Raw genomic sequence first — 15,464 nt, 5'->3', positions numbered from 1 at the left:
TGAACATTCTTATAAAAGTGTTTGTGTGGCATGTTTTTATTTCCTTTGGGTAAATACCTCGTGAGGGAATTGCTCTGTCATAGGATAGGTATATTTTATTTATATAAGAAATTGCCAGATATTCCAAAATGAACCAGATATACTATAATGATATCAAGAATTTTTAATGTGTCATTTTGATGTTATATTTTCAAGGAATTTGTCCATTTCAATTGTCAAATTTGTTGGCATAAAGTTGTTCATAATGTTCCCTTATTATACTTTAATATCTATGTGATCTATAGTGAGAATCTCTTTCTTATTCCTGATACTGGCAATTTCTGTTTTTTCTTTCCCATTCTCTCTTTCTCTCTCTCCCTCTATCTCTCAATCTCTCTCTCTAAGTTTTCAAATTTGTTCACCTATTCAAAGAAATACTTCCGGCTTTGTAAATTTTCTTTACTGCTTGTCTATTCTATGTTTTATTGCTTTCTGCTTTTACCTTTGTAATTTTCTTTATTTTACTTGGTTTGAGTTTAGTTTGTTCTTTTTCTAGTTTCTTAAGATAGAAACTAAGGTCATTGATACCAATGTTTCTTCTTTTCTAATATAAGCATATTAGAATATAGATTTCCCTCTAAGCTCTGTTTTTGCTGAATTCCACAAATTTTGATAAAATATATCATCATACTCATTTCAAAATATTTCTTACTTTCCCTCATGATTTCTTCTTTGATCCATAGATTATTTCAAAGTGTGTTACTTAATTTCAAAATATTTAGGTATTTTATAGATATTTTTCTTACTGATATCTAACTTAATTTCTTTGTCATCAAAACAGACACATGAAAAGATGCTCAACATCGCTAATTATTAGAGAAATGCAAATTAAAACTACAATGAGGTATTACCTCACACCGGTCAGGATGGCCATCATCAAAAAGTCTATAAACAATAAATGCTGGAGAGGGTGTGGAGAAAAGGGAACCCTCCTACACTGTTGGTGGGAATGTAAATTGGTGCAACCACTATGGAAAACAGTATGGAAATTCCTTAAAACACTAAGAATAGAGCTACCATATGACCCAGCAATCCCACTCCTGGGCATATATCCAGAAAAGACGAACACTCTAATTTGAAAAGATACATACACCCCAATGTTCATAGCAGCAACTATTTACAATAGCCAAGACATGGAAGCAACCTAAATGTCCATCAACAGATGAATGATAAAGCAGATGTGGTATATATATAGATACACAATGGACTATTAGTCACGCATAAAAAGAATGAAATATTGTCATTTGCAGCAACATGGGTGGACCTAGAGATTATCATACTGAGTAAAGTAAGCCAGACAAAGACAAATATTATATGCTATCACTTATATGTGGAATCTAAAAAATAATACAAATGAATTTATTTACAAAACAGAAACAGTCTCACAGACATAGGAAACAAACTTATGGTTACCAAAGGGGAAAGGGGGAGGGATAAATTAGAAGTATGGGATTAACAGATATACACCACTGTATATAAAATAGATAAGCAACAAAGATTTACTGTATAGCACAGGGAACTATATTCAACATCTTGTAGTAACCTGTAATGGAAAATAATCTGAAAAAAAAAAAAAAAAAAAATATATATATATATATATATATATATATAACTGAATCACTTTGCTGTACACCTGAAACTAACACAATATTGCAAATCAACTATATTTCAATTAAAAAATTCTGTATGATTTCAATCATTTCAAATTTATTGAGACTTGTTTTATAGCTGAGCATATATGATCTATCTTGATGAATGTTCCATGGGCGCACTGGAAAAGAATGTATGTTCACTCAGCCTACAACTGTCAATTAGGTCAAGCTGATTGATAGTGTTATTCAAATCTTCTATATCCTTTCTGTTTTTAATCTAGTTGTCCTATTAATTACTGAAAGAGACACTTTTAAATCTCCAACTACGAAAGTAGATTTATCTATTTTTCCACCTTTTGTTCTTTTAGTTTTTTCTTTGGGTATGTTTTCTTTGGGTATTTCGAATCTCTGTTATTATGTATTGTTTCTATAGTTTTCTATTGCTGCTCTAAAAAATTATCACAAACAGTGGCTTAAAACAATTCAAATTTAGTATCTTATAGTTCTGTATGTTAGAAATTAACATGGATCTCACTGGGTTAAAATCAAAGTATTAGGAGGGCTGTATTCCTTCTGGAAGTGCTAGAGAGGAATCCATGTCCTTGAAGTTTCCAGCTTCTAGAGGCTGCCCTTATTCCTTCACTCATGACCCCCTTCTTCCACCTTCAAATGCAACAATAGTGGGTCAAATCCTTCTCACATCACATCACTCTGACTTCCTCTTCTGTGGTTAAATCTTCCCATGCCTCCTCTTTTCTGACTCCCTCTTCCACTCTAATGGTTACGTTGGGTACATCTGGATAATCCAGGATAACCTCCCTACTTTAGGTCAGCAAACTTAATTCTATCCGCAACCTTAATTCTAGGAATACAATTTCACAGTCTTCTTAGAGTAAATATTGTATTACTTCACATTAAAAAAACTTGGATCAGTATAACTCCATTTACAGCCTCTTCCCTTCATCATCCTTTGTGGTATTATTGCCATATATTTTTACAACTCTATATGTTATAAACCCCATAATACAATGTTATATTTTTGTATTAGAGTCAGGTTTTTTAAAAGAAATTAAGAGAAAAAATATATTTATCTATAAATTTACACTTTCCAAAGCATTTCATTACTTTCTGAGATCCAACTTTCCTTCTGATGTTACTTCTGTCTGAAGAACTTCCTTTAGTATTTCTTGTAGCACAGGTCTGCCGGCTTTCACTTACCAAAAACACCTTTATTTCTCTTTCATTTTAAAAGAATATTTTTCTAGACAGAGAATTCTGGTTTGACTTTTTCTTCTTTAGCACTTTAAAGATGCAGTTCCATTGTCTTCTGTTCTCCATTTTTTCTGATGTCAAGTTAGCCATCATTTGTGTCTTTGCTCTCTATGTAAAGTGTCATTTGTATCTGAATGCTTTGAAGATTTTTCTCCATCCTTTTGTTCTCAACAGTTTAAATATTATGTCCAGGTATGATTTTCCTTGTATTTATCCTTCTTAGGGCTTGCCTAGCTTCTTGGTTCAATAAGTTAATGTTTTTCACCAAATTTGAGAGAAGTTCAGCTTTGGTTTCTTTTTTTAAAAAAATATTTATTTATTAATGTATTAATTAATTAATTAATTAATTTTGGCTGTGCCAGGTCTTAGTTGTGGCATGTGGGATCTTTAGTTGCAGCATGTGGTCTCCTTAGCTGCAGCATATGGACATCTTAGTTGCGGCATGCAGACTCTTAGTTGCAGCATGCAAACTCTTTGTTGTGGCATGCATGCGGGATCTAGTTCCCCAACCAGTAATCGAACCTGGGTCCCCTGCATTGGGAGTGCAGAGCCTTAGCCATTGGACCACCAGGGAAGTCCCCAGCTTTGGTTTCTTAAAAAAAGTTTTCTGCCTCATTCTCTCTCTCTTGTCCTCTGGATTCTAATTGCACAGATGTTACTTAATATTGGCAGTGAGGTTGCTGAAACTTTGACAATTTTCTTCCCAATATTTTTTCTCTGTTCTTTAATTGTATAATTTCAAATGATCTGTATGCAAGTTCACTAACCCTTTCTTCTGTACTTTCCAATCTCTTAGTAAGCCCATCCAGTGAGTCTTTCATTTCAGTTATTTATTTAGTTATTTATTTTGGTCGCACCACATGGCTTGTGGGATCTTAGTTCCCCAACCAGAGATCGAACCTGTGCCCCTTGCATTGGAAGCATGGAGTCCTAACCACTGGACCACCAGGGAATTCCCATCATTTCAGTTTTCTATTTTTTCTTTAATAATTTCATTTGGTTCTGTTCTATATATATATAGTTTCCATGTCACTGCTGATATTTCCCTATGTATTCACTCAATATGGACATTTTCCCTTAACTATTTGAATATATGTGCAATAGCTTCTTTTAAATCCTTGTCAGCTAATCCTATTATCTGGGTCATCTCAGGGTTTCAAGTTATAGATCATTCTCTTGGCCATAGGCCACATTTTTCTGTTTCTTTGCATGTCTAGTAATTTTTAAATTGTATACTGGAAAGTGTGGTTGATATGTTGTAGAGACAGAAGAGTGTTGGTTTGGGATCTAGCAGGCAGTTGGATGAACGTCTGGTCATCTTGTTCTTGTGGCAGCTGCAGTTCAGACTTCATTAGGGTGAGTCTGTTGTGGTTACATATTAGACTTAAGGCAAATCCTTAGTCCTGGGACACAGACTTTACTCCTGAGGTATGTCTTTTAGTTTTCACTGGAAAGCACAAGGTGTTTATCAAGCCCCTCAGTTTGTGAGATTCAAATTCCAATCTCTGTCCCTCATGTGACAGACAGCAGCTGAAATTTCTGTTCAAATTTTTCAGGCTTCCAGCTGTTGTTTTCTGCCAGGCTCCTTGAAGTCTCCCTTAAATATGCACAGTTCAGGAATCAGGCAAAGATTTGAAAGGAAGTTTATATGCATATTTGGTGTTTTGCCCCATAGCTCCATCTGAGATTTCCACCTTCCGACTTTTTTTTCTGACACCTCAAATCAATATGACCATGTATTTCTTTTGAGTTTAAAGCCAACTCATACTGTATGGATTCTTAAGTAACCACAGATCTCACCAGTGCCATTCACTTCTTTCAGGAATTGAATAACTTCCTCTAGCTTTTGCTGCCTTTTGATCACTCTTGTGTGTGTGTGTATGTGTGTGTGTGTGTGTATTTAATTATTGTCCAGATTTATCACTGATATCTGATACAAGCTATTCCACCATTCCTGTAATTGGAACTTCATCTCACTAACTCTTTCTGGGTTTTCTGCATGGGTTGGTGGGCAGGACCAATCATCAAGTCGTGTATCTTGGTCCTGAAAATCCAAGAGCATGAAAGTCCAAATCAAAATAGTCTAACTATATAGATTTATTTATTTATGACTTCAGACTCAGAGTTCTGGCTGTTCAAGCTCCAAGCTCAATATCCTAGTATTGAATTGATTCTTTTGGCTAGATGTATACCGACAAATTCTAGTCTCCTTTTTTTTTCCTGACAGTGATTCTTGATTTCCTTTACATTATTAAGAAATTTTCACCTCAGCATTTCTCAGGGTTAGAGAAACATGGCATTTGGCTTTAATTTTCGCTGAGTCCTCCTGGCCAAGATTTCTTGGAATTGTTCCATGACTATTCCAAGTCTGGCCTGAACATTAAGGCTGTAAGGAATAAATGCTAGCGCCCAGGTGCTACTTATTGTCCTCAAATGAGTGCTGATCCTGCAGCCAAAAGAAACACAACCCCATGCCTGCTGTGGGCGTATTTTTAGAGTAGTTACAAACACATGATATTTATCTTGAGAGATGGCCAATATTTTTTTAAATAGCTAATAAACAAACTGTATTTACAAAAATGTATTTCTCCTTTATAAAAAAAAATACTGTGCTCACTTCACTGCATTTGTACTATGGAGAGTACTTGAGTAGGGGAAAAACACTTTCTCTGATCCCTCCCTGTCAGCCATGATAATTGAGCAATGCTTACATTCTTACCCACTAATTTTTGTACACTGATCTCATTACTTCTCTTTATAAACACTATAAATTCTCTGGTCTTTTGTCTTTATGCTACATTATCCAGATAGCTTTTGGTGAGGACACTGAAGAGGATTTGAATTCCACCAGTAGAATGTAATATTTCCAGTATAGGATCATTGTCTTGTTACCAAAGCAGTAACAGTTAAGAGAAGCCCATGGAGTGAGACAGACCCAACTTCAAGTCCAAAATCTGCCACTTTCTGTGTAATCTTTGGATTTTATACACCTTCCTCTAAGTTGTAGAAAAATATAGATAAAAACAGTCCTGACCTCATTTGGTTGTTCTGAGGATCAGATATGGTAAGACACGTAAAGGTTCCTGCCACATTGTTATTATTATCATTGTCATTATTTTCCCCCCCAGTAAATGCCCAATTAACAGTTGCCTAAATAAGCACTTGTTGAACTGAATAAGTGCTATTCTGGTAAAAGAGAAAACACACAAATTACAAAAACAAGTATAATAAATAGTAATTTTAAGTTATGGTAAGTGCTATGGAAAAACGAGCTAAGAAAGAGAATTAAATAGAGGGTCTACTTTAGATAGGATCATCAGGGAAGGCCTCTTGAAGGAGGTGACATGTAAGCTGAATCTTAAGAGATGAGAAGGAGTAAGCTACACAAAATATGAAGATAACAGCATTCCAGGCAGAGGGAATGACACATACGAAGTTCTTGAGGCAGACATGAATGTGAACCCTCTACAAACTGAAAGTCCTCACCAGTGTGTTGGGACAGAATGAGTAAGGGCAGGGGGGCATCAGACGAGAGCGGACGCCAAACACAAAGAGCCTTATAGGCCAGAGTAGAGAGTCTGGCTTGTGGTCTACATGCAAAGGGAAGGCACTGAGGGGTTTTAAGCAAGGGAATGACAAGATCCTCAGACCCACTCAATCCATGACTCACAATGACAAACTGAAGGAGGATAAGAATTTCTGGAAATATTTGGAACTTGTTGTTTATAGAAACTAAGAGTATAAATGCAGAATAAAATATTTTTCATTATGATTAAAGTTATTGATTGCCAACAACTAATTTTGGAGTTAGTTTTAACTTTTTTCTTGGAGCACGAAAGACAGTTTATTAAATTTCAGTTATAACTTTATGACAACTACTTATCTTTCATTTCACAGCATCTGATAATAAGTAAGAGCAAAAATGGTGAATACCTACTGTTGCCAGGTAACTGCATCCACTGTGTTTCCTGCCACCTTCATGAATCTGTAGGAAACAGAAAGAACAAAGATATTGCAACTTAAAGTAAACCATATCCCCAGGGTTAAAATAAAATAAGCTGAGACAGAGATCAGGCCAATCCTTGGGCAACTATGCTTTCTGAGAGGGCCCACAGCCATGGTCTATCCATAGGTATTGGAAGTTAAAAGGTACAGAAGGTGAAAGTAATCACACTTTCAGCTCTCCACACATCCTTTATCATCTGGAAATCAAGACCCCAAGACAGCATTATACCTACGTCTGTCTTTCCAATCCCATGCCTGATGGCTCCCACATCACCTTCCCTGTGATCAAAACTTATCTGTCACATTTCCTATTCTCTAAGGATTCTGAGATCTACTAGGAGACAAACGATAACATTTTCCAAGGATGACAACACAACATATGCCTTTGAAAAACCTCAGGCCTCTCCTTCTATAGAGAGCATGGGAAAACCCAATTTATTTATATAAGTATATAAGTATGAAGCACTAACAAATATGCCCTAGTGATGGGCTGCCACACCTGTCTAAGTGTAGAAACCTGAGCACCACACAGAGAAATTTAACCATTTCTGGAGCAGCTAAATAGAGGACTGAGTGTCTCGACCAGGATGCTCAGCTCAAAACGGAAACCAGACTTGTTTCCCTGCAAAGCACTCAGCAAAGTCTTGCTAGCAATTTGCCACCCTCCTGTGCCCCTTGGGGTTCCACCAGAAACATAGTGACCGGAGAAAGCATCCAAGGCCACACAGATTCCATAGGGTATCATAAACTGCAAGTCTGTGAATAACTCAATTATCTACCTGCCTCCTTTTAGCCATCCACATGTTCTGAGGACATGTGCTGTCATGGCTCGTGTTACTATTTGAGAGAGTTACCACTCAGACACAGGAAATCAAAAGGAACATCTCAGTTCTTTCAGATCTTACTTTCAGTTCTCTTTCCTGAGACCCTGGAAGGGAACTTCTCCTCAGACAGAAACGATCTTCCATCAGTACTTCATAAACAAAGAATTTGTCCACTGAGAAGGGAGAAGGACGGTATTTTGTCAAGAATGCCCTACCCCTGCCCTACTCCAGCCTAACCTTGCCAGGAGGACACATGGGCAAAGGGCGTGCTTGCGCTGCCCAGACAGAGGCTCTGTTTTGCCCTGATGGTGGAAGAGGAGTGAGTCTCTGCGGGACTGGGTGAGAGAAGGAGAAGGGATACCAGGACTACTGTTTAATAGCACAGTGATGTTCATAAAAGAAGATGAAGAGGATGGAGAGTAGGGAGACAATGAGGAGGGGAAGGAGAAGGGGGAGGGAGAGGGGAAGGAGAAGGGGGAGGGAGAGGGGAAGGGGAAAGAACAGGAGGGGGAGGCAGCTTGGCTCTTGCCTGTATGGTTTTGCCTCTTTTTGTCTAGTACCACTCAGCAGTCCAGGAGCAAGAACGTGGGAAATGGAGCATAGGGTTGACTGAGGAATGAAAGTGGTTTGCTGAGCAGGACCAAAACATAAATGGGGATTGGAGGGAATATAACATTTACTGAATACCTATTTAGTACCAGGTATTCACATGTATTTCCTTCAAATAATTCTCAAAATTGCTTTGCTTGGTGAGGTGGATATTATTAATCACATTATACAGGTTACTAACTTCCCTACTGGCTAGAGAAGTAGTATTTCCAGACACCCTAACCAGCTCATTTTTATGGGATCATGCCACCCCTCCTAGCAGTACTTCTTAGGAAGCAGGACATAGGAACCCTCTGCTTTTGGAGCGCACGGACTTCTCTTTCTCTTCTCCTCTCCTTTCTCCAGCCCAGAAAAATCTCTTGACTCTGGGAGGGTAGCTCCACTCTCCTCACCATTTCTAGCCCTATGCCCAGGATTCTTCCTTTAAAATTCAAAAGCTGGAAAAGCTGTGCATTCTCTTCTCCATCCTGTCATGTGCCACCCCTGAGTCAATAAGCACACAACCAGCTATCTGCTTGAATAGACAGGAGAAAAATGGAAAAGTCCAGGGAGAAGGAAAACAGATTAGGATCCAAAATACTATACCTGCCACATAAGCACTCTAAGCTGTGGAAACCTGATGGTAATCTTAGAAGTAGGATAACCCAAAAATTAAGAGGGGGAAATGAAATTTTGTACCCCCTCCCCAGGATATTTTAAAAATTAGAAAACCTAGGCAAACTTAGATACAAGTGTCATTAAAATATATATATATATTAAAATATATTTACATGGGTTTACTCCTCCAAAATTATTTCTAAAATCTCTGAAAAGTAAAACTGCCTCCATTTACATATAAAAATAACCATAATAAAAATTACACTGACATTTAGAGTGCTTTCTCATTAAAATTTTTTTTCAGCTTCTTATGTATAAAATTTCACATAACTCTCAAAACAGCCCTGGTAGGCAGATATTCCTAATTTATAGTGGAGGTTGGTAAGTCTCATAGAGGTTATGTGACTTGTTCAGATTCATAGAGTAGTGCAGACTAAACTCAGGTTTTCTGATTCCAAACCCTATGTTGCCTTCAAGCTGTTTTCACTGAGACCAAGAATTATTAAGATGCAAAAAATAAGTTGAATTTTTGCCTTGAGAAAACACTACCCTATTTTTTAGAAAAAGAATAAAAGGCCTCAGCACCTTCTTTGCTTGTGGCATCCTCTCACAGACTTGAGCATTTCAGTATTATTTGTAAGACTAGGTGCTGGAGCAGGTGTCGAAAGGTGACTGACTCAGGGCCTCTGCTATAAGACAATCACAGTAAAGCCAAGAAGACAGACACTGAGACAAATTAGTCTCTTTGTGTTGCATTACCGGTACAAACTAACTGCTGTGGGAGAGCAGTCAAGGGAGTAGCTAGCTCTACCTTCTGTGGTGTTAGAAGAGGGATAAGCATTGAGTAAAGCTTCACATCTCACAAGAGGTTGAATCTGGCATTGAAAGAAGGGTAGGATTTTGCCATGAAGAGCAAGCCAGGCATAGAGCAGCTTGAGCAAAGCACGATAGAGTCAAGGTGGGTGTTTTCTCAGGAGTCCAGGATATCTGGATATCAGGGGACAGGTAAGGGAGTGGTAGGAAGTCAGCCTGGTCAGATAACTAGTTGCTAGCCTGTGATGCTAACACATCTGGCCTTTATTCCTTAACATCTCGGTACAAGTCGAGGTCTTATTTATCTTTGTATGATTAGCACCCAACACAATATTGTAAAATACAGCTAGCTCCTCCTGCATGTTGGATTTATCCTGTGCTTAAGCAAGTGAGGGTGTGTCAGGATCAGATTTGAGTTTTAGGAAGATCACTCTGGCTATGGTAAAGGTGAAAGGTAGTGTGGTGTGGACAAGCTGGAGGGAGATGACCGCAGAGTGATGGGAGGCTTTGAAATGTGGGAACGAAAAAAGACACAGTTGAAAAAAACACTGTTGGAGCACTCAAGAGGACTCGGCAGGTGAGTTTAAGTGAGGAAGCGGTGTAAGAGAGAACCCCAAAGTTTTAACTGTGGTAATGCCATTGCCTAAGATGGGCAATCCAGGAATAGACTTTAATGCTGGTGTTGGTGAATGTACTCCAATCCTTCTGAAAATGCCTCAAAGAACTTGAAGTAAATAGTCATTGATGATAACAGTTACACATTCACAAGAAAATTAGGAGGAAAAAATAATCATCAATGCCCTGCCTGGCTAAAAGGCTCTGGACAGGCAATTAAGAACACATCTACTTTGGTGTCTTAGAAGCTGGAAACTTGTTATGTATGATATTATAATCTGGAAATCCTCATATGCATTGAATAGTTTGTTCTGCTACAGGGTGATAAGTCTTTAAATAACCTTCCATTATCAAAAGTTACATTATAAAAAGAATGGGAAAACTAGAGTTAGGAACATTTAAAGTAATGCTAATGTTTTCTCCCCACACCCCTCCCCCACCCGCAAAGAAAATCTATAATATCTATAATTAAATATGAAATATACTGGACCCATATATAGAATATTATATAGTTTACAGAGAAATATTTTTAAATTGAATATACGAAAAGACCTACCATGATCCTGGATAGGAAAATCAATTATTCTTCCTAACCTAATTTATGGGTTTAATGAAATTGTAATTAAAAAAATCCCATCAGATATTTTTGAAACTTTGCAAAATCATTCTATTTTTGAAACTTTGCAAAATCATTCTATTTTTGAAACTTTGCAAAATCATTCTAACATTCATCTGGAAGAAGCCAAGAATGGTCTGAAAAAAACTGTAATACTGAAAAGACATTTATTTGATCTACTATATATTAAAATATACCATAAAACCTGCAATTATTAAAACATTCCTAGGCATTAGTGAGGAGATCTTAGTAAAGAGATCAGGAATTAGTAAGGATATCTATGGAACAGAAGAGATTGTTTACAAAAATTTATATATAAGAATTTATTACATGGAAAAGAATTTAGTATGTGAAAAACTGAAGCATGTTTTTAATAGTGCTATGTGATTTGTAGCTATTTGGGAAAACAGTAAAGTCAGATCCTTACCTAAAGCCTTATTTTGTAAAAGAAATCAAAATAGTAAAATATACTTTCATTTCATTTTAATATTTTAAAAAATTTGTCAATCACTATTTAATATGTTTAGACCAATGATATTATTATCTTAACTTTAGTAGCATATTTAAGCAGTAGAAAAGTTGTTTTAGCTAACTTTATGGGAAAAAATTATTAAATATATGTTCATATGAAAACTGTTGTAAACTACATTCTTCCTTTTTCCCTCTTGGCAAAATGATGAGAACAACTTCAAACATATGGAAGCATTTCTACACTTATTCTGACGAGGAAGAATCTAATTCAGGAATAATGTCAAACAAAATATGCATTTCCAAATACTACCAGGATGACTAACCATACCTTTGTTTTTTTGAGAAGTGTATAAAACTCATCTAAAATGGAGCAAATGTTCTGTTTTCAGAATTCTTTGAATGATTGAAAAAAAAAAAACTAGAAAAACAAAAACAAATGACAGAAATAACACATAAAGGAAACTGATTAGACAAAACTCCATGGAATAGATATTATAGCCAGTGAATTTGGTGAATTCTCCCCAGCCCCATGTTCCCTCTCTGAACACTAGGGCTCTCTGTATCTACCGTGTATCTATATCATTTCCATACTCTGTTTTGTTTTGTTTTTTTTTTATTATTTATTTATTTATTTATTTATGGCTGCGTTGGGTCTTCATTTCTGTGCGAGGGCTTTCTCTAGTTGTGGCAAGCGGGGGCCACTCTTCATCGCGGTGCACGGGCCTCTCACTATCGCGGCCTCTCCCGTTGCGGAGCACAGGCTCCAGACGCTCAGGCTCAGTAGTTGTGGCTCACGGGCCCAGTTGCTACACGGCATGTGGGATCTTCCCAGACCAGGGCTCGAACCCGTGTCCCCTGCATTGGCAGGCAGATTCTCAACAACTGCACCACCAGGGAAGCCCCCATACTCTGTTTTTATATCTATATTGGCACTGCGGAGGAGAACAAGTCCAAAAAGATTATAATTTTCTTTGTTCAAGTCTAACATTGATGGATTCTTCTGCTCCTTAGTTTTGCCTGTTTCTCAGAAACTGGCCCAAACCACATAAATGAATAACTTCCACACAGCTGCAGAATGCTCAGCAACAGTAATATTAGAGGTGGAATAACATGCACACAGACTAGGGCTGTCAGGAGTGAAATACCATTGGGAAAGTGAAATTCTGTTTAGGGTCCAGTATTATCCAAGCATTTTCAACCATCCACCTCCATTCTAATCCCTAGATTTAGGTCTGTGAATGAACAAGTAAAAGATGACCCAGGATGTGAATAATGACAGAAAGGAAAGATCTTGGTTTTCCAAGGTTGGATGTCTCCATACCTGAATTATGAAGACAGAAATCTTGGATGATTATTTCAGAGAACAGAAGATGTCTGTCCTCATGCTGACATCCAGTCATTCAAAAAAGGATAAGAGAGGGAAGTGGCAAGGACCTGTACCTAAGGAAATTGGCCAGTGCCAGGCAGACCTTTCAGTACTGGGGAATCTTTCCCACTGGAGCAAATATGCTGCTACGGAAAAGAACAAAATATTCCCTTTCATTGTGAGTTCCTTTCCTCCCCCAAGGGACCCCAAATCTGGGAGAATGTCTTTCCTTTGTTATCCACCTGCACATATGACGCATCTGAAATGTTGTGGAGCCTTCTCTCCCAGTGCATACCACAGCTCTCTCTTATAATTAGGCACATCTTTATTCATGGTCTTTGGGGTTTGATTTCTGCTTCTGGACCACAGAGTGCAACCCTGAAAACTGGTTTCTGAATTTTGCTCCCAGGAAAGAGGATAAACCCTTCATGGGGAACTGCACGTCCAAATGACTACAAACTTCAGTAAGAGTGTGGCAGCCTGATCCTTTTCCTTGTCCACAAGGAGGATCTTTGGTTATGTAACTAACATGAATAAGATGTGACAGCCATTCTACACAAAAGCTAGGAAAAACTTGTGAGGAAATCATTAATTTTGAGTTACAGCAAACCAGGCATCTTCTGTTTGGTCCAAAGTCACTTACATTTCCATGGCTAATTATATATTAAGCTATACTAGGTTAACTATATATTAAGCTCTAGAAGAAATAAAATATTGATCTCTTTCTTCCCCACCCTCTCTCTCTCTGTTTTTACTCTCTCCGTTTCTCTTTCTCCTTCCATTCCTCCCTTCAAGCCTCCCTTCCCCTCTCCCTCCCTCCCTCTCTTCCTTTTTCTCTCCCCACCCTTATTTATATATACTATTACACTTGCAGTAGGCTGATAAATAGCATGGCTATATGTTCATTGACTTTAATAGCTAGTGCAGCTCTCTATTTAGGCTTCTCTTCTAGCTTATAATTCCCTTAATTTGATAGATTTATAGAGTTTTTAACATACAGGGACTTGAGAGGGGTGAGACTCTCCATAGAATCTCTCTTGCCAATAAAAGTTACATCCATGAGGCTTAATTTAAGAAGGATCTTAATGAAGAAAGGAAAAAATAAGTTAGCTACCACTTACTGATTGACAGGCACTTGGTAAGCAGTTTACATAATGTACAATCTTATAAGGTAGGTATTATTACTTTCATTTTATAGATGAAGAAACTGTGCTCAAGATCACCCAACTAATAAGTTGCAGTGCTAAGAATCAAATCCATTTCTGACTTTAAATCCCTTGCTTTAACCATGCAGAGATGGCAAATTTATGATATGTGCTCCCTTTTTCTGAACCCATGGTAGACCTTGGTAATAGATCTCAATACTCTTTCCCTAATCTCAGAATTGGCCTAAGAATCCTTCTCAAGATAGGGTGCCAAGCACTATTACCTGGAACTGGCCCCCAAGATGAAGGCTATTTCATGCTGCTAATGGGGACTTGGGAGGAGGGAGGCTATAGAACAATGTCTGGAATAAAATGGAGGCAGATGTGAGACAATAATACAGAAAGGACAAAATAGGTTTGCTTGATTAGAATGAAGACAAATAGCAGAGGGATGAGGGATGGTGAAAGAAGATGTTGAAACAGATCTGGAAGGCTATGGCTGGAGCTGGAAGGTGCTGGTTAGGGGAATATTATGACAGACATGTCTCGACAGTCTAAAATGCTGCCGGATTCAGGCAAAGAAGGCTATAACTGACCTGATATGATTTGTCCTGGCTGTGGAGCCAGGTGGGAAGGAGGAAAAATGCATCAAGATATCGTGAAGAATTTCACACAGAAAAGCAGACTTTCCAAAAGGTCAAGTCCCAGTATGAAGCTGAGTCTATGAGAGTGAAAACTATGGAACTAAGGCGAAGAGTATTATATATTTTTTCCAGTATGCTAGACCATGTGGCTTCACTCAAAGATGAAAATTCAGGAAAACAGCACCACAGTGTAGAAAGAGCATGGGCCTAGGAGTCATATAGATACTTGATTTAAGACCTGGCTCCACAACATATTAGCCATGTGACCCTGGGTAAGTTGTTTAACCTCCCTGAATGTTTTCAAATGGAGAGAGCCTACTTCCCAAAGGCATTGTGAAGATGAACAGGATAACATACATGAAGAAACAAGGGTACTGCCAGGCACACTGCTGGCACTCAATAAATGTGAGATTGGTAAATAATTTAGCATTTGTGTACCTCCATTCCTTAATCTGTAAAATAAGATAATAAGACCTGCTCTGTCTATATTATAGGGCAGTAGTTCTCATACTTTGGGGTGCAAAGAATCCCTGAAGTCCCTGTTCAAATGCCAATGTCTATGTCCCATCCCCACACATTCTGGTTGTGTAGGTCTGGGCTGGAGCCTAAGAATCATGCTGCATTTTGTTTTACAGAGATATTTATAGCAGCTTTATTCATAATAAACAGCAACAGGACCAGATGTCCTTCAGTGAGAGAATGGTTAAACAAAATGTAGTCTACCCACACCATGGAACACTACCAGTAATGAAAAGGAGCAAACTATAGACACATGCAGCAACCTGGTTGAATCTCCAGGGCATTATGCTGAGTGGACAATCGAACCCTAAAAGGTTGCGTATTATATTATTCCATT

General features: G+C 37.8%; 1 protein-coding gene across 3 annotated transcripts in view; it reads right to left on the bottom strand.

The window, feature by feature from the left end:
• Positions 1-15,464, bottom strand: part of HPSE2 (heparanase 2 (inactive)) — a 614,901-nt gene that overhangs the window by 220,319 nt on the left and 379,118 nt on the right. For all 3 annotated transcript variants that reach the window (XM_059899970.1, XM_059899972.1, XM_059899971.1), the window contains exon 6: positions 6,841-6,888. In XM_059899970.1, the coding sequence (XP_059755953.1) occupies positions 6,841-6,888 (48 nt within the window). The remainder of the gene's footprint in view (positions 1-6,840; positions 6,889-15,464) is intronic.

Source organism: Balaenoptera ricei, chromosome 16 (genome assembly GCF_028023285.1).
Source record: "Balaenoptera ricei isolate mBalRic1 chromosome 16, mBalRic1.hap2, whole genome shotgun sequence".
NCBI lineage: Eukaryota > Metazoa > Chordata > Mammalia > Artiodactyla > Balaenopteridae > Balaenoptera > Balaenoptera ricei.
The sequence above is the reverse complement of the archived record's forward strand: the minus strand, read 5'-3'. Positions and strand labels throughout refer to the sequence as shown.